Source organism: Aethalodelphis obliquidens, unplaced genomic scaffold, assembly GCF_003676395.1.
Source record: "Aethalodelphis obliquidens isolate GAN/ISIS:26980383/991018 unplaced genomic scaffold, ASM367639v1 scaffold77, whole genome shotgun sequence".
NCBI lineage: Eukaryota > Metazoa > Chordata > Mammalia > Artiodactyla > Delphinidae > Aethalodelphis > Aethalodelphis obliquidens.
In genome coordinates, this window is record NW_020838021.1 from 648127 (window position 1) to 671730 (window position 23604).

General features: G+C 37.6%; 1 protein-coding gene across 7 annotated transcripts in view; it reads left to right on the top strand.

Annotated features, from left to right (window-relative positions):
- The first annotated feature begins 1324 nt into the window (after positions 1–1324).
- SMARCA1 (SNF2 related chromatin remodeling ATPase 1) overlaps positions 1325–23604 on the top strand; it is a 69136-nt gene continuing 46856 nt past the window's right edge. For all 7 annotated transcript variants that reach the window (XM_027092317.1, XM_027092314.1, XM_027092315.1 and 4 more), the window contains exons 1-11: positions 1325–1637; positions 6174–6260; positions 8287–8453; positions 8797–8897; positions 9003–9103; positions 11687–11866; positions 15504–15659; positions 16807–16938; positions 17901–17969; positions 21576–21685; positions 23184–23410. In XM_027092317.1, the coding sequence (XP_026948118.1) occupies positions 1464–1637; positions 6174–6260; positions 8287–8453; positions 8797–8897; positions 9003–9103; positions 11687–11866; positions 15504–15659; positions 16807–16938; positions 17901–17969; positions 21576–21685; positions 23184–23410 (1504 nt within the window). In that variant the 5' untranslated portion in view covers positions 1325–1463. The remainder of the gene's footprint in view (positions 1638–6173; positions 6261–8286; positions 8454–8796; positions 8898–9002; positions 9104–11686; positions 11867–15503; positions 15660–16806; positions 16939–17900; positions 17970–21575; positions 21686–23183; positions 23411–23604) is intronic.

The following is a 23604-nucleotide window of genomic DNA, read 5'->3' on the forward strand; positions in this document are numbered from 1 at the left end:
TGCTCTTTGCCTCTTTTTCTCTGTTCAAAACCAGTCCCTGGACAGGATCTCACACTCATTCACATTAAGGTGTAAATGATCAAAACCAGCTAAAATCTCACAAGGTTTCTGCACATTAAGGAGTCACAGCTTTAAAACAAAAGGGAATTTAGGGTTTAATCCCCAGGAAAAAGGGATATATTTGGGGGACAATTGTGTGCCTTCCTGCTCTTTGCAGAAATCACACTTGATTTCAGATTGGGAATTTAGGAAGGTGTGTTAAGGGAAATTAATCATGATTTCTTTCCACTTTGGAAAATACTTGCTTCATTTTGGAAATTGTATGTTTTGTGATTGTTGTTTGGTATACTGTGTTTTATATGTTTTCCTATCTTTTGTCCCTAATGACTGGAATTTTAAGACTAAGATGTTAATCTTCCCGTTATTGATCAAAATAACTGGTGGGGAGAAATAGAAACAATAATATTTAATAACTGACATTTGCATACCCTTTACAAAATGCTTTTATATCCGTGGTCATGCATATTATTGGTGTTGAATTACTACTAAATAACAACGGGGATACGAATAAAATACACAAAAAAACACAATAACTCAACCCAATTATTAGTATTAGGCACCTACCATGAGTTGCCCGAGGTTCTGTGGGGACCTTGACCTTGATCCCCAGGACGTTTAAAATTCAGTGGTGAAGGCAAAAGAAGGGATCCTGCACATTGGCCATCCGAGAGGTATCAGACTGGAAAACAGAGCGAATATACGTAAAACCCAGGTCACGCTTTGCCTTGTAAGTGAATGTTTGCAGCTGCAATCTAGAGATTGAAGGAGTGCTTGTGCTTCTGCAGAATTTACGAAGGTGGGAAGAGCACCACCAGTCCCCCTTTGGGGACCTGGGAAAGGGAAGTCCCCAGAGGGGTTCTGGGCTTTGCAAATGGTGAGACAGACCTTCTACAGTACAGTTATAAGCAGAGGAAAAGTTCTTTGTGCAAGAAGGGGAGAGCGCCCCGAGGTACAAAGAGCAGATTTAAGGGGAAGAGGATTCTTTCTGCACACATCTGCGAGGGGAGCTGAGGCTGACTGTTGGGGGCGTGTGGGGAAGGAGATTTTTAGGGGGCCGCGGGCTGTGGGTTCCCGCCTCCACCCCTGTCCGCGCCCCACGCTCAGGCAACAGTTGGTCGTGCGGTGCCGGCCCGGGCTCCGGGTGGGGAGGGGGAGTCTCGCGATCGTTGAGGGGGGGGGGGAGGAAGGGGGGAGGGTGACGGGGGGAGGCCATGACGTAGGGTGGGTGGACGGAAGTGGGGCAGGGTTGAGGGTTATTTAAAGAAGGGGGGCCCGAGTGAAGGGGTTGGAAGCCAGTGATTCCCCACCCTTGCTCCATCTAGCTCTTTCCAGTGCAGCCACTGCCGCCGCCCAGGAGCCCTCGTCCCCTTGCTCGTCCCCCTCCTCGTTCCCGCTCCAACGCCATGGAGCCGGACACCGCCGCAGTGGCAGCCACCGTGGCAGCCTCTGATGCGACCGCCACGATTGTGGTCATAGAGGACGAGCAGCCGGGGCCGTCCACCTCTAAGGAGGAGGGAGCGGCCGCCGCGGCCACCGAAGCCACCGTGGCCAAGGAGAAGGGCGAGAAGAAGAAGGAGGTAAATAGGAAGGGGGTGTGTGTGCGGTGGACAAATTCTGCGCCGGGCCCCTCCGAGGGGCCCAAACCCTGACCTTTGGGCGCCGACAGGTACCCGCGGAGCTCGGCTGGGCTGGGGGCGGCGGGCGCGCGGGGTGGGGGCGGCGGAACAGTCTAGCATTCGCTCCCCTCCCCCTTCCCTTTACGCCTCCTGGAGGCCGGGGGCGGGGCGCGGGCGCGGCGCGGGGCGGCGGGTTCCCGTTATCCCGGGACTTGGGGGCTGGGGAGCCCCTCCACAGCCCCCGGCCCGCCTCGCGTTCCCGGAACTGGGGTAACGGGGTGGGGGATGGGGCCGTGCAGGAAAAAGCCTCCGCCTCTCCCTCTCTTCTCGCTCGCTCCCTCTCCCCCCCCCTTCCCGTCGGCCTCTGCCTGGGAAATCTGGGCCCTTCAATCCCACACTCGCGCAAAAGGGGTTTTGCTGGGGGCTTATTTTTTTTGAAATTTGAATTTCCAGGTGCCGGTGGTTGGAAGGCGGAGGACGATAGGAGAGACTTTTATTTCTTTGATTGGCAATGTCGGCCCCTTGGGTGGCAGGGAAAAAAAAAAATCATCCCTTGTTCGTTTGGTCCCCGCCTGCTGAGTTAGGCGGGGGTGTCACCCCGAGAAAATGAGCTCTCAGCGTTGTACCCCCGCCCCCTCCCAATCCAAACCCCAAACTGAGGCACGGTGGACGCTGGCTTAGGAAAATTTCCAACGTGTGCACCCTCACCCTCTCCTGCCCCGCCCCCGACGGTATAGTGTTTCACTCCAGGGCCACCCAAATGGTCCCCCAATCCGGCCCCAAGCCTTCCAGGCTTCCGCCTCCCTTTCCTAGTGGGCGCTGCTGGCTCCTGGACACACGCAGGTTTAAAAAAAAAATTTTTTTTAAACTCAGCGTCGCCAGGATGAACTGCTGCTAATGTACGTAAGGGGACGGCTCTGACACCTATTAAAGCCAGATCCAGAAAAATATATATTATCTCCATAAGGCATATGTCATATGGGCCGAGACGTGCAAATAAAACTATGAAACTCGTTGAAAAAATTGAGATTAAAAAAATAGGATGGGGCATAAGGATTTTTGATGTATAATAAAATTGTGGAACGGATCTTTCATGGCTGGATTTTTTTCCGTTTACGAGTAGACATATCGCAATTAAAAAAAAACCGTAGGTAATTAAAATTATGCTTTAGAGATCTCCAGTGGCTTTGTCTGGATCATTATATGGTACTATATGACCAAATGAAAAGCTATTGAGGGAAGTTAACACCTTTCGCCGCGAATTAGAGTAATTTTAAATTCAGCAGTTGCTTCAGTGACATATTTTACTGTTACAAGGTTGACTAAACAGAAGGACGATTGTAGTGCTAAGTGAAAACCATAGAAAACATACGCATATTAGGATCTGTGTGGTACTTGGATCGGTAAGACAATATTGATGATTAAAGCTGGGCCAAATACCAAGCATCAGTATAAATCAATGTTGGGAAATTCAGGAGTGCATCTAGGTGCCTTTTATTCCCTAGATGGGGTAAATGTAAGTGCTCCGCTGTCTTTTGTATGGCAGTAAAGGTTGTCGAATTTCCAGGGTGTATAAATTTTTTGAATTGTGAAGAGACTGGGAATCAATAAAAATCCTGTATAATCAGAGAGTTGATGCATATATATTACTACAACTCTGTGGCCTGATCAGAAATTGCACTAATAGTATCTCATCTGTCCGCTCAGCGTAGGGAAATGAGGTGCTGCCTGGAAGGAACTTTCTGGATATCTGAAGTTCACTGATTTAGTCACTACATCTTTTTTAATTTTTCCTTAAAACTCTGAGTAGTACCAAAACATCTATTTGAGTGCTTTCATTTGTACCATTGCTTCAAATAAAGTAAATCGGTACCTCCCTCCAATCTAAATATTTACACACTGCCTTGATGCCTTAAATGGTGTCCTAAAAGTGCAGATTAAATACCTTTTTCTCATGTCCGCCAGTTATTGTACTCTGACAGTGATACAAAGGCATTTGAGACCTAGGAGGTTGTTTCCCCTCAAATAACCACCTCCCAGACACTTTGGTATTGTGTTGATTTTTTCATAATTTTTCAGTCTCCTCCCTCAATTGTCAGGCTAACTATCACTTTTTAGACACTTCATCTACTTTCATCAGAAAGAATGGGTTTATGATAAAGAACATAGATGTAACAAAACCTTTCATTTAAAACAATTGCAAAATACAAAAATACAAGGGATCCAGCGGGGGAGAGGGAGATAACCTGAACACCAAGCAGAAGGGCTGTTAGTGCAATGGAACTTAAGTTTTAGTCCTGGGCTTCTGCCATCCTTTCTTGCTGTTGCCAGCATGCCTTCTTCTAGTGGTCGTTCCCAAGTCATTTGCTGCAGCTTTTATTCTCTGTAGAATGGGAAGCCAGATTATCAAACTTGCTGGAATTGCGTATCAAATAAAAGAAAGTAGGCTCTGAATGAGAGCATTTTCGCGATGCATAAAGTAGATGAGAGTGGATTATCTTGTGACATTTAGCTACAGAAGGGTATTTTTGCTTACCTTCTGGTTCTTGAACTTCCTTGGTTTAAGTGACAGTTGGATAACCTAACGCTGTGAAAATTAGAGTTGGTATTTTTGGTAATGAAAATGTCAAGAAAAAGGTCATGGTCTTTAAGACAGGGCATCTTGGTGACCTTGTGCTGCATTCTCATGGCATCTAGACTACCAGATGATAAAATCCATAAGGAATTCATTAGAATATCTTAGTCACCTTTTATCTTTTCTTGTATGAGAGGGTTTATTTGTGAAAACATACACAGACACAAATGGAAAGGTTTAGAAGGTAGGTATTTTAAAATTTGTTGTGGAAGATAGTGCCAATTAAGTAATTACCTACAGCTTTTAATGGCAATGCTCAAGGTTAGGCATTTTAATTAGCATATAATTAAAATTTTATGGTATTCTACCACAAGGTAAGCAAAAAAGTAAAGAGTAAAATGTTTTTCTAATAATAAAGCTTTAATTTTCTATAAGTGAAATTTGTATCCCACATTATTAGATATATACTTGTGTATGTGAGGGAAAGTAATTTTGAAACTTGAAAACTAGATTTCATTTAGCTTTTCAGGGAATGATAAAGGTGTGGATTTTGTTATCGAATTTTCCTTGTTGCTTTGAAAATAAAATAGGGTTTCTAGTGTATGTGACAGTTTGAAAGTGTGGTATTGAGGGCATTTTAGTAGTTTCTATTCTCATCCATCCAGAATTACATTCAGAACATCCCACATACATACATATGAGATGCTGTAAATCAAGATGGCTGTTGTTTGGGCTAAGAATAACTGAAAAATATCTGATCAGTGCTCCAAAGGAGAACCCTGACCAGGGTCAGATTCCATAATCTTAGTCTGGATTTCCTCAAAATAGAAATTTTAGTAAATGTTAGAAAACATTTATTAACTACTGGAGCCATGTTTTTCTTATGTTTAAGATCACATTCTTGTGTTGATTTATGACCTAAGTTTTCAGGAACAGGCTGTCAAAAGCCGTGCTCAAATGGACATAATTTCTTTAGTTTTCACAAACAGATTTGTGTTTTGACTTTGCAGTCTGTGTTAAAACTGGAATACTCTCCACTTTGGTACTAATGGGTAGATTTGTGTTTTTATTATTTTATTTCTTGATTTCTTACAGGGAAGGAGGTGTATTCTACATATCTATTTATATTTACAAGTACCAGCTTTGTCTTTATAAAGGATAGGATGTATGAGATAACCCCCTAGATAATTTCAGTATTTTAAAGTAGCTGATTTATATTACTTTTCACTAAATTACAGTTTTTTTAAATATCAAAGGTTAATAGTTAATAGCCCTGAGAAACTGCTTCTACAAAATATTCGTGTTTATAAATAGTTTTAAAAGGTTTTCTTTCCAGTAGGAGAAAATTAACATAAACCAAAAGTTTGAAACTGTACTATTTCATTATTTTAAATATAAATGATTGCACTGCAGTACATAAAACAGTTTGAATGTTCTAATTAGAATATAAAACAATATTAAAAAATCATATCTTTTCAGGAACAAACCACAGTCTTTTCTTCTGAAAGTTTGGCTTGTTACATTAAGAAGTGTTTCTGAGAATTAATATTTACTTTCCTTGAATTCTTTGGTTTGTGGTTGATAATAGTCTAGATTTTAAATCTCCTATTTGGTGGTTATACACTTTCTTGCACTTTAAATTAGACAGTAGGTGAAAAGGCTCATTTTCCCACCTTTTGGTTTTTATTTTAATTAATGTTATTTCGCTGGCTTTCACAATTCTTCGGATTTTTTTTTAATTGGACCTCAGGTGCACAGAACTGGATTAATCATAAGCCCTGTTCATGGCATGCTCTCATCACTGGTCCAGGCATGGCCCATGTTGATTTATTTATTTAGTATTTAATTACTTTTTACTTTCTTCAAATGAGAATGTTGACCTTGCTTTGCAATTTGATGATTTATTTTCTTTGAAATTCTAGAAAATCCTTTCTCCATTTCAACTCAAACTTGCTGCTAAAGCTTCTAAATCTGAAAAGGAAATGGATCCAGAATATGAAGAGAAAATGGTAAATATGTTCTTGGCTAGGATAGTGAATACAGTAGTTGATTTGTATAGAGGACATGTGAAAGATTAAAAAATATATGTGTTTAATGAATACAGAATCATAGGTTTTAGAATTGAAAAGTAATTTAATATATCATCCACCATAATAGATTTTTGATGGATAAATGAATCTCCTCACTTTCGGATGAGGAAATAAAGTATCAGAGAAATGATATGGAATAGCTGGGACTGGAAGGCACATCTCTTCACTTTTGTTTAGCACTCTTTACCCCATAATAGGGTGTTTTATGCTAGAAATATTTTATCCACGAAGTGAAAATGTAAGTGGATAAAATATCAATATGGCTGAGAGAAAGCAGGTCACAAAACCAGCCTGGTATTTTCTTCTCCCTCTCTCCTTGCTCTGGATGTGTGAATGAATGCTACACATTATGAAACATGTAATATGGTAATACATTTTCCTGAGGGAAGGCTATTTGCCCAATGTATGAAAATATTACATGCTTAAGCAGTATAACCATAATTATACCCACCTATGGCTTTGCTCTACATTTAATTATTTAATTTTTAGTCACTAAAACCCATATTTTAGCTTTAATTTTAACTAGACTTTTATGCCCTGGGATCTTTCAAAACCAGTGAACTTGGTTAACTGAAAAGAGAAATTAATAGGCAGTTAGAACTGATTGTTTTTTGGTCAAGGGGCTGTTTTTGAAGTAATATTATAAAAATTAGTAGAGATGAAGTACATTTTTTGGTTGTTCATGGTGATTTTACAAAACTCCATGCCTTAATGTTTAAGGCCACATCTAACGTAGACAGTTAATGTTTTAACAACTCTAAAAACAACATTCCAGTGAGGATAACATAAAATGGAAAGGTTTTGGCCTCCTTCCAGCTACTGGTCTGAATGTATTTGTCTAATTCTTATATTTATGTTAATGAATTCTTGTAAGATTCTGATGTTATTAATTATGCATCCTTCATTGGTAATCAAATGTTCTCTACCCTGTGGTCAGAAAGTGACTGGGAATTTAAAAATCACCTTGGTTTTTTTCTTTATCTTGATCTTTTAGGATTTTTTTAGTGAAAAAAAGTTTTATTGCATTTATTGGTATAAGCTATATGACCTTTTAAAATGTATTGAGAAATTATATATCGATCTTTCTTTCTTTCTTTCTTTCTTTAACATCTTTATTGGAGTGTAATTGCTTTACAATGGTGTGTTAGTTTCTGCTGTATAACAAAGTGAATCAGCTATACATATACATATATCCCCATATCTCCTCCCTCTTGCGTCTCCCTCCCACCCTCCCTATCCCACTCCTCTAGGTGGTCACAAAGCACCGAGCTGATCTCCCTGTGCTATGTGGCTGCTTCCCACTAGCTCTCTATTTTACCTTTGGTCGATTTTTAATTGTTAACATATATCAACTATTTCACTTATATATGTGTGTGTGTATATTTTTTCTCCAAATTCTCACTTTCGGGAGAAACTTTATATACTCATAGCATAAAACACAGTTTTCCAGATCACTATATTTGAAGAGAGAAATGTATTGTACCATGACATTGAAAGTATTTTGAGACAAGATGACACTGTATTCTAAGATTTAAATTGTTTCTAGATGAAGCTTGAAAATTCTTGGTTGGCTTTCCAAACCATTCAGGATTTGCCTTTTGACCCCAATTCTTTAAGCAGAGTACTTCTTATTGAGTCATTTATTAAGTCTGTCGGATCACTTGGCTTCTACTCAAACCATCTGAAAATACCATTTTCAAATTCTGCTACTTACTAGCTGTGGGAACTTGGGCAAGTTACTTACCCTCTCTGTGCCTCAGTTTTATCGTCAGTAAAATGGGGATAATACTAGTACCTACCTCATAGGTTTATTAAGAGAATTAAATGGGTTAGTATGTTTAAAGTGCTTAGAACATAGTACAAATTAAGTGCAATATAAGTATTTGTTAAATTTTGAATGAACACAAAAAGAAATCATTACTTTTTCTTTTGTCTTGTAAATTAGAAAGCAGATCGAGCAAAGAGATTTGAATTTTTACTGAAGCAGACAGAACTTTTTGCACATTTCATTCAACCTTCAGCACAGAAATCTCCAACATCTCCTCTGAACATGAAATTGGGACGCCCTCGAATAAAGAAAGATGACAAGCAGAGCTTAATTTCTGTTGGAGAGTATGTTGGCATCTGTCTCTCTACTTTCTTCCCTCTCTCCTTCCCTCCCTTCCTCCTGCCCCCCTTCTACCTCCCTTCATACTTCCCTTCCTTCTTCACTTATTCAGTGTGATTTTATATTCAAAAAATATGGTTATTGTCAGTGTAAGTATGTTTTGGAGGCAACAATATTTCTTATCTCAGTAGAAGTCAATCAGTAAAAAGGTAGGCTGGTTCTACCAACTTCTAAGCAAGACTCTAGATAACCCTTCTTTTTTCATAAAAGATATTAACAGTGTATACTGACTTAATTGACACCTTAGCATTTGGGTTGAATACGAAGGTATTTCTTTTTTCATTTCAGCTACCGTCACAGGCGCACAGAGCAAGAAGAAGATGAAGAGCTGCTCTCGGAGAGTCGGAAAACATCTAACGTGTGTGTTAGATTTGAGGTGTCACCTTCATGTAAGTACTTCATCATGTTGGTGTTTTTTGTTTTCAGTTTAGTTTTAGAAAATTTTACTTGGTTGTATTAATGAAATTATGAGAGCCTTGATTTTTTTTTTTCAGATGTGAAAGGAGGACCACTGAGAGATTATCAGATTCGAGGACTGAACTGGTTGATCTCTTTGTATGAAAATGGAGTCAATGGTATTTTGGCTGATGAAATGGTAAGGAGTTGGTAGCTTAAAACACATTCTTAGTTATCAGTAATTTTATGTAAATTTGAAATACCTGAGCTGAATTTCCCCCCTGGGGTTTGGAGTCTAATTGTTTTATTTAGTTATAACATAAAAGGCATTTGTGAAGTCTAGAATTGTTTCTTTAAGTAACCTCTAGAACATATACTTTCACAGGCCACAAAATTCTTAGTGAGATTTTCTCAGATGGTATAAAAAAAACCTCCTTGTACTTTTGTTCATGTTTGCACTATGGCCTCCAGGAAGCTCAGAGCCCTAGTGAATACCAAAAAGGAGCATCAGTGTAACTTTTAATGGTCTGCCCATTGTGTCCTTTGTGCCTTTTCCTATCCTTTAGCTTTTAGTCTTACTTTCCTTGGCCCCTCTTTATTTCTTTTTGACCATTAATTTATGTTCCATGTTTTCATTGTAGGCTACCTGAAATCCTTTTGGGAATGAGGTGGCGATAGAAACCAAACGCTAAATGAATGAATGTATGCATGAGTGAATGTAAATGCCTCCATGTGTGATCAAAGAAAGTGTGAGGAACAAAAAAGTGAAGAGCATTGTTGAGTCTTGACAGTAGAGTGCCAGCTGGGAGTCAGGAAATGAGCTAAGGAATGATGGACATGCAGTTGTCCCTCCATGTCCGAGGGAGATTGGTTCTGTGACTCCCAGGGATACCAAAATCCATGGAAGCTCAAGTCCTTATATGAAATGGCATAGTACAGTTGGGCGCTCTGTATCCGCGGTTTGCCATCCACAGATTTTGATCTGTGGTTGGTTAAATGCCCGATGTGAAACCTGTGGATTTTGAGGGCAGACTGTGTAAAAAAAAGACCGAAGAGAAAAAGTAAGGCCATTTAAGATGCTAATTCATCAGGTCAGAGGAGTGTATGAAGACCTGGTTTGGCATTTTAAGACCAAATGAATAAGGTGGGATTTAAGAGAGGGCAGTGATACTCATATATGTGACTCTGGAGCCATATTTACAATCACATATCCATATGGGCCACATGACTATCGATGCTCTATAGCTTGTAGTGTAGTAGTCAGTCCCATAGGTACTCATCCCTGGCTAAGCAACTGTTAGGTGTGTGGCAAGTCCTTTAAATCAAGGGTCTGTAGCTCCTTATATTTAGTATTCTGGGTTGGAAACTACAGTCAGCTCAGACAGGGAGGAGCTTAGTTAATTGGACAAGAGAAAGATCAGGGTTTGCCTCACGCTCCTCTTGGCTGCAGCCTGTCTAAAGATCCTTCATATTGAAGTTATGCTGACACCAGCTATGTTTTAATTACTAAAAAGGGGAAAGATACTTCGAGTATAGAAAATTTGGAAAAAAGTTGAGAAAAAATTAAAAGTAAGTTATAATTTTGTTACCTCGAAATAACCATAGTTAACATTTTGGCATATTTCTTTTTAGTCTTTTTCCTCTGGTTGTATTTATTTTGCATAGTTGAGGTCGTGTTATATATGATTTGGTATTCTGATTTCTTCACATTCATACATATTTTCCACACAATTAAAACATTTTGGTAAGAATAATTGTTAATTACTGCATAATAATTAATCCTAGGGAGGTTCCATAATTTTATTCATTTCCTCCCTTATTGCTGGTCATATGGATTGGTTGATAGTATATATTCTATATATGTATATCGTATATGTTGACTGATATATATGTATATATTTGATATATAATAATACTGTTATGAGAACCCTTGTAATTTAGTTTTTCTGCACCTCTCAAATTATTTCCATAGGATTTCTAGAAGTGCACTTACTTGGTTAAGGAGAATAAACATTTTAAGATTTTAATGCATAACATCCATAAAACTCATCTCATAAGTGAAATATCAGATAGGATAAATGCTATAAAAATAGCTTTAAGCTTAGGTTTATAAAAGCAATGTATACCTTGTATAGCGATAAAGCCAGAAACTGTTTTGAAAGGTCATACAGCATAGGACATAGTTCTCTTTCCCATAGGTTAGGTAGTGGATTCATGGGTGTTCAGTATATTATTTTTTAAAAAGTCCACTGGACTAGGTGATCTCTACAGTCCTTTCTGGCTGCAAAGTTCATTTATGTTCTGTTCTTTTATGATTCATTAGGTCTTCAAGGGTGTGAGATGCAAGTATAGAGCTACATGCCCCTTGAAATGCATAGTCTGAATATTTCATGTCTGGGCTGTAATAATGTTGGGGTCAATGGGAAAGAAAGACCGGTATCTAAGCAGGCTGATAAAGGAAATGTGTCTTTGTGAAATACACGAAATTCCTAATTTTGCAAACTAGTAGAAAAAATAATATAGGTTGCTTGCTCCTTTAGGAGTAAAAGTCTCCTAAATAGAAAATTGCTTTGTTGAGCAACTTTCTAACTGCAAGTTCTTAGCTTCTTTTTGTGCTCAGGGTAAGTATTGAATTGGAATGTTTATTCATTTTAAAAAAAAGTCTTTTAACTTTTCCCTATGTGAGATAGTTGGCAAATATCTTTTGTAAAGTTGCTACTAACAAATGTTTCATTAAATAAAAAATGTTTATGGCTTTCTTTTCCTTGTGATGATAACGCAGGGCCTTGGTAAGACTTTACAGACAATTGCTTTGCTTGGTTACCTGAAACATTACCGAAACATTCCTGGACCTCACATGGTTTTAGTTCCAAAGTCGACTTTACACAACTGGATGAATGAATTTAAGCGATGGGTCCCATCTCTTCGTGTTATTTGTTTCGTTGGAGACAAGGATGCGAGAGTAAGTGAGAAACAGGTTTCAAAAGGCAATCGAGGATAACATCATTTCTGGGGTTAAGTTTTATTGCTATAAAAGACATTCGAGTTGACTGCTACTACTAAATAGCACTTAAGTTGTGCTTACTCTTTGTTAGGCTCTTTTGTAAGTGCGTTTTATATATTAATTAAGCTAATTCTCACAACACTCCTATGAGGTAGATGTGTTACCTATTCATAACAGAAAACCCATTATTATGCTTATTGGCATTTACTTTTAACTAGCTCATTAACCTAAGCATTTTGAATTGCACTTTTAAGTGATGTTTTATTTTTAAAAATCTTACTTTATTGACAGTCTATCTTTTCAGTGATTCTATCATTTGTGCTGTTTTGATGCCAAAAATGTATCAATTTGCATTTCAATTTTTTTGTTTAAATTTTTTACTTTTGACTTTGACTTGTTTACACGCACACATGCACATGCACACACACATGAATGGAACTTTTTCTCTTTGTACAGAGAGCCTTGTGTTTTGTGTTTATGCATAGACACAGCTTTCAGTTTTGATCTTTGAATAGAAAAATACATGTGTGCATACATTCTTAGATAATATCAGAAATTCTGGGCTCTTGTTTAAAGTAGCTATTTGTCAATCTAGTAGGCTACAATTATTTTAGGACTGTTGAATTAATCTAAAAATAATGAATTATGCAAAAATACCAAAATGAATAATCAGTTTAGAAAGCATATGATTAAACTTGGTCTTTATTTTGCCTCCAGAGAACATAGTTTAGAGTAAAGATTTATTCTATTTTACATATTTAGATAGGTTATCAAAAGATATCCTCAAAAGAATGATAGCATAATGAATTATGTGATTTTATTCTTATCATTTTGCTTGAAGAAAAATTACTTAAAGTTATTTAAATTTAACTTATAAATAATTTAAATATTGAAATACTGAGCTCATAAATATAGAATTACAGGCTTGATTCTTCCCTATGCCTAATATTTCGCAGTAGCAAATTAGTCACTTAGAAATCTTTCTGATTGCTGCTATTATGTAATACCATTTCTTATAAAATTTTGTATTTCTAAAGTATTGATTTGTTTTGCTGAAATTATTCGTTTTATGTATGTATGTATGTATGTATTTTTGGCTGCGTTCGGTCTTCGTTGCTGTGTGCAGGCTTTCTCTAGTTGCAGCAAGCAGGGCTGCTCTTCATTGCAGTGCGGGGGCTTCTCATTGCAGTGGCTTCTCTTGTTGCAGAGCACGGACTCTAGGCGCACGGGCTTCAGTAGCTGTGGCTCGCGGGCTCTAGAGCGCAGGCTCAGTAGTTGTAGCGCATGGGCTTAGTTGCTCCGCGGCATGTGGGACCTTCCCGGACCAGGGCTCGAACCCATGTCCCCGGCATTGGCAGGCAGATTCTTAACCACTGCGCCACCAGGGAAGTCCCTGAAATTATTCTTGAAGGTCATAGATATTGAGAAATATCTAGGCTTGTGTTGTCATCATGTCTCAGTAAAAATGTATGTCAGTGGTTTTCGACTATATTATGTGGAATCCAAGGGTTTCATGAAGTGTCTCTGGGAGTTTTCAAGAAAGGGTGGATGTATTTAATTGGTGACTGCCCTATCTCTACCCCATGGGAGGTTGAAATTCTTCTAGACACTTCGAAAACTTCTTAATCATGAAAACTAACCTTCAAAGTCAATGTTTTGCAAATTGCCACTCATTAATGGGTTGGGGTTCAGTTTAGTGGGTGGTGACAACAATTTTTTAAAACATTGAGATAGAACAGAGTAGAAAGTAGCATTGAGGATACGTATTGCTTCTTTCTATATACACGCCCTCAAACATGTATGTATATACTGGATTGCGACCTAAAATACAATTTTACTGTGGGCCATGGTCAAAGAGTTTGAGAACCAGTAATTGTTAATTACATAAATAATTAATGTGCCATATGCAGCACTTAAAGATTGATGTCATTATGTGTAGAGAAAATCCAGATCATTATTTATAGACAGATTTGAGCCTTTGTACCACATGGGATAGATATATTGGATCTTTCTATTTTCTTGGCCTTCTGTAAACACTTTATGAGGTCAGTATTTTGGTAATAAAGTATTTGATGTAGGCTACAGTAGGTATTTAATTGAGGTAGGAAATTATTAGAGAAAATCCTGATCCTGTTTGAAGCTAATGTAGTCCTGAAGTATTTAGAGGTATGATTCCTAAACATAGTTTTTGACCCCTTCCTTTCACACTCCAGAGGCATCAAAGGTCATGGACATGGAAACAGGAGATCTGGTCTTAATTCTGGCTTTGCTACTGACTGTGGTGTTGAATGAATCTCAAAGGGCCTTAATTTTTGTCACCTATAATATGAGAACTTTTGGATTATGTGATCCTTATTTAATATTCTATCAAGATATTTAACTCTGAAACTATCAAGTAGTTACACAAATTTCAAAGAAGAGCTAATTTAAATTAAAATATGTGTATGTTCTATGAAACTGTACGAGGAACCATTAAACTGAGTATTTCACAAAATCAAATAAGGGTAAGGTATATGCGGGACTAAATAGGGTCTGGCACCCTGGTTCTTTTTATTTTGCCTCTAACTCCCTAATGTCTTAATTAACTTTTTAAATACCACTTCCCAGGGAGCAGCTGAGATCTACAAAGGCCTTTTATCTATCCTCTACTTCAGTCCAGGCAATTCTTTTATACATAGTGGGCACTCATTGAATATTTGTTGAAAGAGTCCCTCGCGTGTTTGATGCATAACTGAATTTATGAAATAATGACTTTGCAGTGAACAGTCAATTTTGTTTATGCACTGTAACTTCAGATTTACAGTACTAACCAGTCCCTTCTCAATGTAGATTTTGCTGCTCCCTGTTAACCTTTGTGGTTTTATTTTGACCTGTAATAAAAAATAATCTGGAATTCAGTTAATACAAGTTAAAAATGCTTTCAATCAACTTGGCTACCACATTGGCCACTGCCTATGAAGATTTAAAAATAGTTTTAAATAGTCTCACTGTTTTAAATAGACTCATGTACCGAGAGAGAGCAAGTCCCCTTTATAAAATCACATTTGTAGTCTCATAACATCAGGAATTTCACAAAAACATTAATGGGCTTTCATGACCCCTTAACAAAATTTATGACTCATCCCTGCTAGAAAGTGAAGGAGACATACAAGAGATCTCAAAAGGTTGGAATCACTCACATATGTTGAGCTTTTTCCATTTGTCGAAGTGCTATCATGTTGGTAATGCTTGGATTTTGGTAAGAGTATGGTATTCAGAAAGTAGTTCCTTTGCCCATGTCCTTTTGATCCTTTGTGGTATGAAGAGAGAGCCTAGTAATTGTCATCTTCTGGTGATATGAACTTCTCTGGTTCATTGAATATGCTGTACTCGTTTAACGGAAGCCTTTGCTTCTCTTTTGTTGATGAAAAATATTAGCATGTCATACAGATAATTGACCACAAAAGTATCTTTGGGCCTCAGATTTCCTATCTGTAAAATGGATGAGACCGAATGATTCCAAGGGTCTCTTAGAATTCTTAATAGTCTGTTGATGCTTTAATTCTGTGACATCTTGTCAACATATTCTAATATAAGGAACTTTATTTTGCATCAGGCTGCTTTTATTCGTGATGAAATGATGCCAGGAGAGTGGGATGTTTGTGTTACTTCTTATGAGATGGTAATTAAAGAAAAATCTGTATTCAAAAAGTTTCACTGGCGATACCTAGTCATCGATGAGGCTCACAGAATAAAGAATGAAAAATCTAAGGTAAGCTAGTTCTCAACATCTTTATTAAAGTTTTCTTTTAACTACAATTTCTGTTTGTTTACTTCTCTGTATTCAGAATTAAAAAAGTGATAGAAGGTTGTGATTTTATTCACAGAATGTGAAAGAAAATCAGTTTTTAAAATGATTTTGAAGTTTAAATGATTGAATATAAGACAAATGAAAATTGAGCCCAGTTTTTATGTAAAGAAAATTAGGTGTTCATTTGCTATAACTGTTGCAGCCTAAGTAACTCTGTTATGCTACAGTATTTTAATATTTTGGCAATATTTGGTGTATAAATGTCATTTGCATTGGTTTATTTTTTGAGGAGCTACCTTACGTGTATTCATATGGATTAGAAAAAATCATTTCCTAGAATTATCTGACTTGTGTGAATTAGAGTGTGGTGTTAACATTGAAAAATACCAACATTTCTTGCCATTCAACTCCATCAACAGTAGGAAAAGCGTCAATTATTATGATGAACCTCTCTTTGGATCACTGGGCTGCTTTGGGAGAACCAGGGACACAACTGAAGCAAAATCACCAGGTGGTGCTTTTCAAATTAGAGTTAATACCCGATAAGAGGACGCATGTTAGAGAATAATTGTTAATTTAAGAGCACTATAAAAATGTGCATTTTTATTGATAAGATTACTGTTCTTTTATACTTTTTGTGCTTTAATTTTTGTGGTTTTATATTTAGAAAGTTAATATAAGATATTCGGGGAAAATGGGCTCAAGTGTGGTGCTTAAAAATTGTGACCAGGCCAAGTTAGAAGTTGGCTAGGCATGGTGGATGAACATGATTGGCAGGGAGAAGGCGATAGTGTTGTATAAAGTGACTAGCCTGAATTCCATAGAGTTCTGACTGTTTCTGTGGACCCAAAATGGAAAAAATAAATTTTTTAAAGCGGGGGAACGGTCTCAGGTGTGACTATGATCTGCATTCTTGTAAGTGTAGAAATGCCTAGAATATTTTGTTCAGTTGTGCTTCACTGTGGCAATGTCACCTGAACCAGGATATTTTGCCACAGAAAATTAATTTTCAAGTTTTATTTTATTCAAAACATGTCTTGGGTTGGATGAAGAACTGATGAACATTCTAATAAATAAAACAATGTTGACGTAACTATTATTTTTCTAGCTTTCAGAGATTGTTCGTGAGTTCAAGTCAACTAACCGCTTGCTCCTAACTGGAACACCTTTGCAGAATAACCTGCATGAACTCTGGGCACTACTCAACTTTTTATTGCCTGATGTCTTTAATTCTGCAGATGTAAGTTTGTCATACGTTTTAAGTGTAATTTTCTTATCTTCACAGACTGTTTTCAAAGCATAGAATGTAGATTGAAATTGATAGTTCTTTTTCATTTGTAATTCTTTATTTGTGTTTTGATTTTCTCAGAAAGGTGCTCTTAAGTAGAAATTTTTTCAAACGGGGATATTTAGAGAAATAATGTTTCTTTTCTTTGAGATTATCCTGCCTGTTAAACTTTGCCTATATAATAACATTGCTACCACAACTTATGACATAAGGTAGACTGAGTTCAGAATAGTGCTTTCTAAATTTTCTTTTAATTAAATTGGAAGGGTTTTCTACATACTAGTTTGGCAGGTGGAGTCATTGAAATAATCTTTAATTATTGCAGGTATTAACATTTGGTGAGTACTAAAGAGCTTATAATATGTGATGTGAAAAGCAACATATTTTGTAAATGTATGATTTATACTGTTTTTATCATTAACATAAGGTTATGCTAGTGCAGCAAACAGAATTGAATGATTTAAGGACTTTGGAGCTTGATTTTCCTCATTACTGATATTAATTGATAATAAAAGTACCAAGTTCAGCTATCTATTGGTTTGTATACCTTATCTTGCTTTTGTTCATTTTTACTGTTTGATTAACATTTTCATTAGCATGTCTTCGATTTTTTATTCTTATTCCTACTCCTTTTAACTGGATACAATGCTACTATGGTATGGGGAAGCCTAATAAAAGCTTTTTAAGGAAAACCTGCTGATGGAGTGCCTCTATAATGCAGTTCAGATTTTGTTAACTGCTCCAGTATTTTATGTGTTTTCAGAAGTAAATAATATTGGCCATCACAGTTAACATATTTTTACAGTGCTTTTAAAATGAATTATTGCTATATGAGTTATATAAGAATTTATAGAATACTGCATTTATTTAAAAAAAAACTGTGCACTTACTGCAGAATTTTCACCCCTCCACAGGACTTTGATTCTTGGTTTGACACTAAAAATTGTCTTGGTGATCAAAAACTTGTGGAAAGACTTCACGCAGTAAGTAATAGCAGACAGGAAAATTTAGTAATTATATATATATAACTGAGCTAGAAAACAAGCTGCTATAGAATCTGTTTGAACTTGTGGATTTGCTTCTGGGCTCAGTCTTAGTGTTTTTCCCTCTCAACTTTTCTAATAGCCTCTTTGGGAGGCAAACTCCCACTGTATCCTCAGCTTCTCTATGGAACAGCTCTTCTGCTTTGGCTCTCTCCCCAGGATAATGTGGTTCTCTCCCATAGAGGCTGTTCACTCTCCCGTACCCCACAGGTCCTTGAGATTGCATCAGTATTCTCTTAGTTCCCCAATGCCATTTCAAAACCACTGCTTCTCCACTGTCATGTGTAAAACTCTTCCTTTGAGGCTCAAGTTATCTTGCAAGTCCATCCTCCGTCCATTCTTTTCTCTGTCATCTACTCATTACCAGGTGACCCCCTCACATTCATTGAACACCAGTTTCCCCTTCTTTGTTAACAGCTTCTTGTATCCTTCTCTTTCACTCATATTACTCCATTTGTATCTGTCCTGTTATCTCACAGAGATATCCAGTGCCTGGACTCCTGCTTTACCCCCATCTGTCAGACCATTTCTGTTACATTTTCTGTATCCAGCAATGAGCCCATGTTCTATCACTTGAACCACTTTTTTTTGCCAATATCTCAAACTCCCTTGCTCTCTTGATCTGCCATTTCTGCCCTAAAAGCCCTAAACTGGAATTATGTAACTGTCCTATGGGTTTGAATTCTGCTTCTACCACTTACTAGCAGAGTGACCTGCTCTGTACTGGGGCTGCTCAACACTGATAAAGGAGATTACACCCACTGTACAGGTTGGAGCCACTACAGTTTCATGTTCCCTAACGTAAGCTGGGATTTGATGATGTTGGTGATCCTTCAACATGGCCTTCCTCAGCATTCTTTCTCATTTCCTAGAACAGCTATTTCAGACTTTCCCCAGTCTCCCCAAGACCTCTAACCCAGGTGTTCCCTGCCCTCCTCCTTTCTCAGCAAGTACCATCATTCCTTTCTCAAAGAGAAAATAGAAGACATTAGGTAGGAACTCCTTCAAGGATATCCATCTTCCAAGGATATCTGCATCTGTGTTACCTCTGTTTGAGTGGAAGAGGTCTTTCTCCCAGCAATGGCTAATTGTTCCAACGTGAACCCTGGATCTCATCTTTTCCTGTTTCCTTATGGACTTTTCCCCTTGATTTATCCTTTTTATTGACTGAATTTTCTACCTCTCCTTCCATGTTGGCTCTTTTCCTTCAACAGGTAAATATGCTCAATTATCTCCCTTATTAAATCCTAACCCACACTTAGATGCCCCCACCTCACATACACAGAACAGTACTCCCTCAACGCTTTGTCCTTCTCGAGCTGTGATTCTGGTTTATTACCTTGATGGCTAAGCTATTTGAAAGTTTAGTTTATCCCCTCTATCTCCACCACCAAATCTCCTATTTGCTCCTTTTTTTTTTTTTTTGGCCGCACCACGCGGCATGTGGGATATTAGTTCTCGACCAGTGATCAAACCTCTGCCCCCTGCATTGGAAGTGTGGTGTCTCAACCACTGGACCTCCAGGGAAGTCCCTATTCACTCTTTTTAAAAATGTACACCTATAATTTTAATTGGCTTAGTGGAGTTTTGTGAGGAAGTGGGTATAGATGCATTTGCTATTTTTTGTCTGCTGTTTTTAATGAGAGTCTCAATCTTTCTTTACAGATAATACTAAAAAAAAAAAAAACCCATGTATTGTCCACTTCTCCCTCTCTCCCTCTACCCTGGAAAAATGTAAACTTGGTGTGGCAGAGACCCTGTCTATTTTCCACCACATTGTGCCCTGTGTGCCTGGTCCAGAGTAACTGCTCATTAAACATTTATTGACTTGAAGCCCTAACAGTCATCATGCTTTATGTAAATATTTATTTAGAGTTAAACAGAACAAGTCCAGAAACAAATGACCTTATGTAATAGGGAATTTATTGCAAGAATGCAGAGGAGTAGAAGACAAATCTTCCAAGAATCTTGTAACACAAGTTGTAGTACAGCTGGGCCTCTGATAGCACGAACTTGGTCAACTCTGGGGAATGTTTACTCTGTCTCTGGTGGGTCCTATTCACTCCTGAATCCATTGACCACTAGAGTTTATCCATTAAATACAATTGAAACTTACTTAACAAGTGTTTGTGATTTCAGTTACTTAGTTCAGGGTATACCTTTTGGTCAGTGCCCTAGCGTCTCTGTAATATTTAGTACCGCTAACCACTCCTGCTTTAAGAGCTTTCTGTTTAGTGTCTGGGGTATGGGATGGATTTTCTCTTACCTCTTTGGCTATTCTTTTCAGTCCCAACCATGGTCTTTTCTTTCTCTGTCCCTGAAAGTTTAGTGTTTCATAGGGCTTTGTCTTTGGCTTCCTTTTTCATATGTGCTCTCCCTGGGGGTTCACTCCCATAGTTTCAGCTACCACCTCTATACTTATAACTCCCAAATTTCTCTCTCCTTGTCTCTCTCCTAAGCTCTAGACTTACATATCCCACTGCCTTCTGAGTCTTCTGCCTAAATGTCTCACAGTCAGTTGAAACTCTTAAAAATGCCACTTAGACAAATTTAAGAGGCCCAAGCAGGAAACCAGAAGTCTTCGTTTACACTTCCCTTTTCCTTACCTCCCATGGATCTCTAGTAATAATAGCCACAGTTTACCGATGTCTACTGTGGTTAAGCTCTACACATGTACTACCACAAATTGTCACAGAAGCCTTGAAACTAGGTGTCTTTATCCCCATTTAAAAATGCTTGGCATACACAAATACCATAAATCTATATGTTTTGGATGAATGGATGAGGAAACAGGCTTGGAAAAGTTAAAAGAACTTGCCCAGCTCACAACAGCTAATCAGGGACTGAGCTGGATGTAGAATCGGCCTGATCTGGGTTTGATTTCTGCTTCTACCACTTACTAGCAAGGTGACTTTGGTGACATTACTAACATTGAAATAATTGCCTTTCCCTCAAAGATTTATTGTAAGGATTTAATACTCTATCAAGTTCATGGTGTAGTATTTGGCACATTGCAGGTGCTCTAGAGATTTTTTTTTCTTGTGATAGAATTTGCCTTGCAGGTATACACTGATTGTTTCATGTTTTTTCTCTTTTCATTCGTATCTTCCTTAACATTGAACCATTTTCTCCTCATTCATATAGTTAACCATTTTTAAATGGCTTGAATTTTTGTTTCACTTTTAGAGACTCTTGGATCCATACTCTGACTTCAGATTTCCTCTCAGGTTTAAAAATATTGTATGACAGCAGATTTTTAAAAAAAGTATATTTTGTACTTTTTCAATAGTCAATAATCTTACTGTCTTAATTTTTAATGTCTTTTCTGCCATCAAATCATGAATGTCTAATTTAGGTCCCCTATTCTGAGCCTGTAATGGGCCATTACTTCGTTCTTTTTTACCAAGAAAGTTGGCAACTGGTGTTGGTAGTGTTTTTCAGATTATACAGTGGGAAGTAAATTTCACATTAGGGTGTTGTCAATGAAATAAATGGTTTATAATATTGAATGTTTTATAAACTTTTATAAAAACTCTCACTTTTTAGGTTTTAAAACCATTTTTGTTACGGCGTATAAAAACTGATGTAGAGAAGAGCCTGCCTCCTAAAAAGGAAATCAAGATTTACTTGGGATTGAGTAAAATGCAGCGAGAATGGTAAGCTATTATATTTCCATTAGAATTTATTTATTAAAAATTAGCTTTGTAGGCTTCCCTGGTGGCACAGTGGTTGAGAGTCCGCCTGCCGATGCAGGGGACACGGGTTCGTGCCCCGGTCTGGGAAGATCCCACATGCCGCGGAGCGGCTGGGTCCGTGAGCCATGGCCGCTGAGCCTGCGCGTCCGGAGCCTGTGCTCCGCAACGGGAGAGGCCACAACAGTGAGAGGCCCGCGTACCGGAAAAAAAAAAAAAAAGCTTTGTAGTGGTTCAGTTGTGCCTTTAGTTCAAAAATTACATTTTTATGTTTAAATGCCAAGTTAAGTAGTTCAGATATTTTAATAGAAAATTGATGAGTATTTTATTTAACCTTTAGGAAAGAGCATGGGCCTTGGAGTCTATAGACCTGTGTTTGAGTCAGTGCTTTGCCTCTTAATAGCTACTTAGCTTGGACAAGTTATGTAATCTCAGTTTCCCTTCTGAAAAATGGGGGTAATAATACTTAGCTTATAAGGATGTTAGGGTTAAAGGGGATAATGTCACCGGCACATTTGCTAGTTATTCTTGCTTTTTCCATCAATGAAAAAAGCAAGCTTGTATTGATAAATACAAGCAGAGCAGGAAATTGACAAGAGGAGTCACAAGGAATCATAAATTTAAACATAAAATTAAACATGTTAGTAATGTAATAATGCTACTAAGAGAAGCAAAGTGTTGCTTATATAAATAAAATTAGATAATTTATAATATACAGTGACTTCTCTATTATTGAAGCCAGTATAGAGGAGTGGTAAAGAGTATATTTCTCTGGACTCAGACGTTAAGATCAAACCCTCGCTTTGTCCCTTTCGTTGGCTCTGAATAAATTGTTTCACTTCTTTTAGCTGCCTGAATTTCCATCTGTAAAATGGCAGTGACCCTAGTACTTACCTTGGAGTTGTAAAGATTTAACAAGATGATTCATATACCTGGCACTTGCACTCAGTACAAGTTGGCCGTCGTTATAATTAAATATTATTACTGTCCAGGTGGATATGTAGGTCTGTTTTCTCCTGGGTGAAGGTCTAGAAAAGACAATAAAAATGTTTATAGGATCAGAAAAAAATGACCTATGAAGACAGGTATAAGAAATTGCAGTTGTTTTTAACTCAAACAAGTAAAAGCCAGATACCAACTTTCAGCAAATATTGTAGTTATTAAATATTAATAATTATCAGATGTAGTTGTCTGAATTGTTATCAGCTGATGGCAATTTTTAGCAATGGATAAAGCAGGAGGAAATAGGTTTATAGGCAACATACAAGTTAAAATATTCAGATCGTCACTATTTTTTGGTTTTGCTGATCAAATTTAGTCTCAAATCAAATCTTTTTGTTTTTCTTTAAATAGGAATCTAAGCAGATCACCAAAGGGACATTATTTTTTTTCCAAAGGGACATTTCTTGATGGCATTAAGCCTTTATAATAGTTGATGATTAATTATAGTTTAAAATTTTAGGTATACAAAAATCCTGATGAAAGATATTGATGTTCTAAACTCTGCTGGCAAAATGGACAAGATGCGGCTCTTAAACATTCTGATGCAGCTTCGAAAGTGTTGTAATCACCCTTACCTGTTTGATGGTGCTGAACCTGGTCCACCGTATACCACTGATGAGCACATTGTTAGCAACAGTGGTAAAATGGTAGTTCTTGATAAACTGTTGGCCAAACTCAAGGAACAGGGTGAGTTACAAATCTTCAAATTAATGTGAAGTAACTTAATATTGTATATGAATAACATTTTGCATAATCATTTGTCATTCATTCATTCACTTGTTCAGCACACATTGTTGAGTATTTACTGTTTGTCAGGAATTGTCCTATGGGCTGGGTATACAAAGATGCACAAGACAACAGTCCTTGCCTTGTAGATGCTC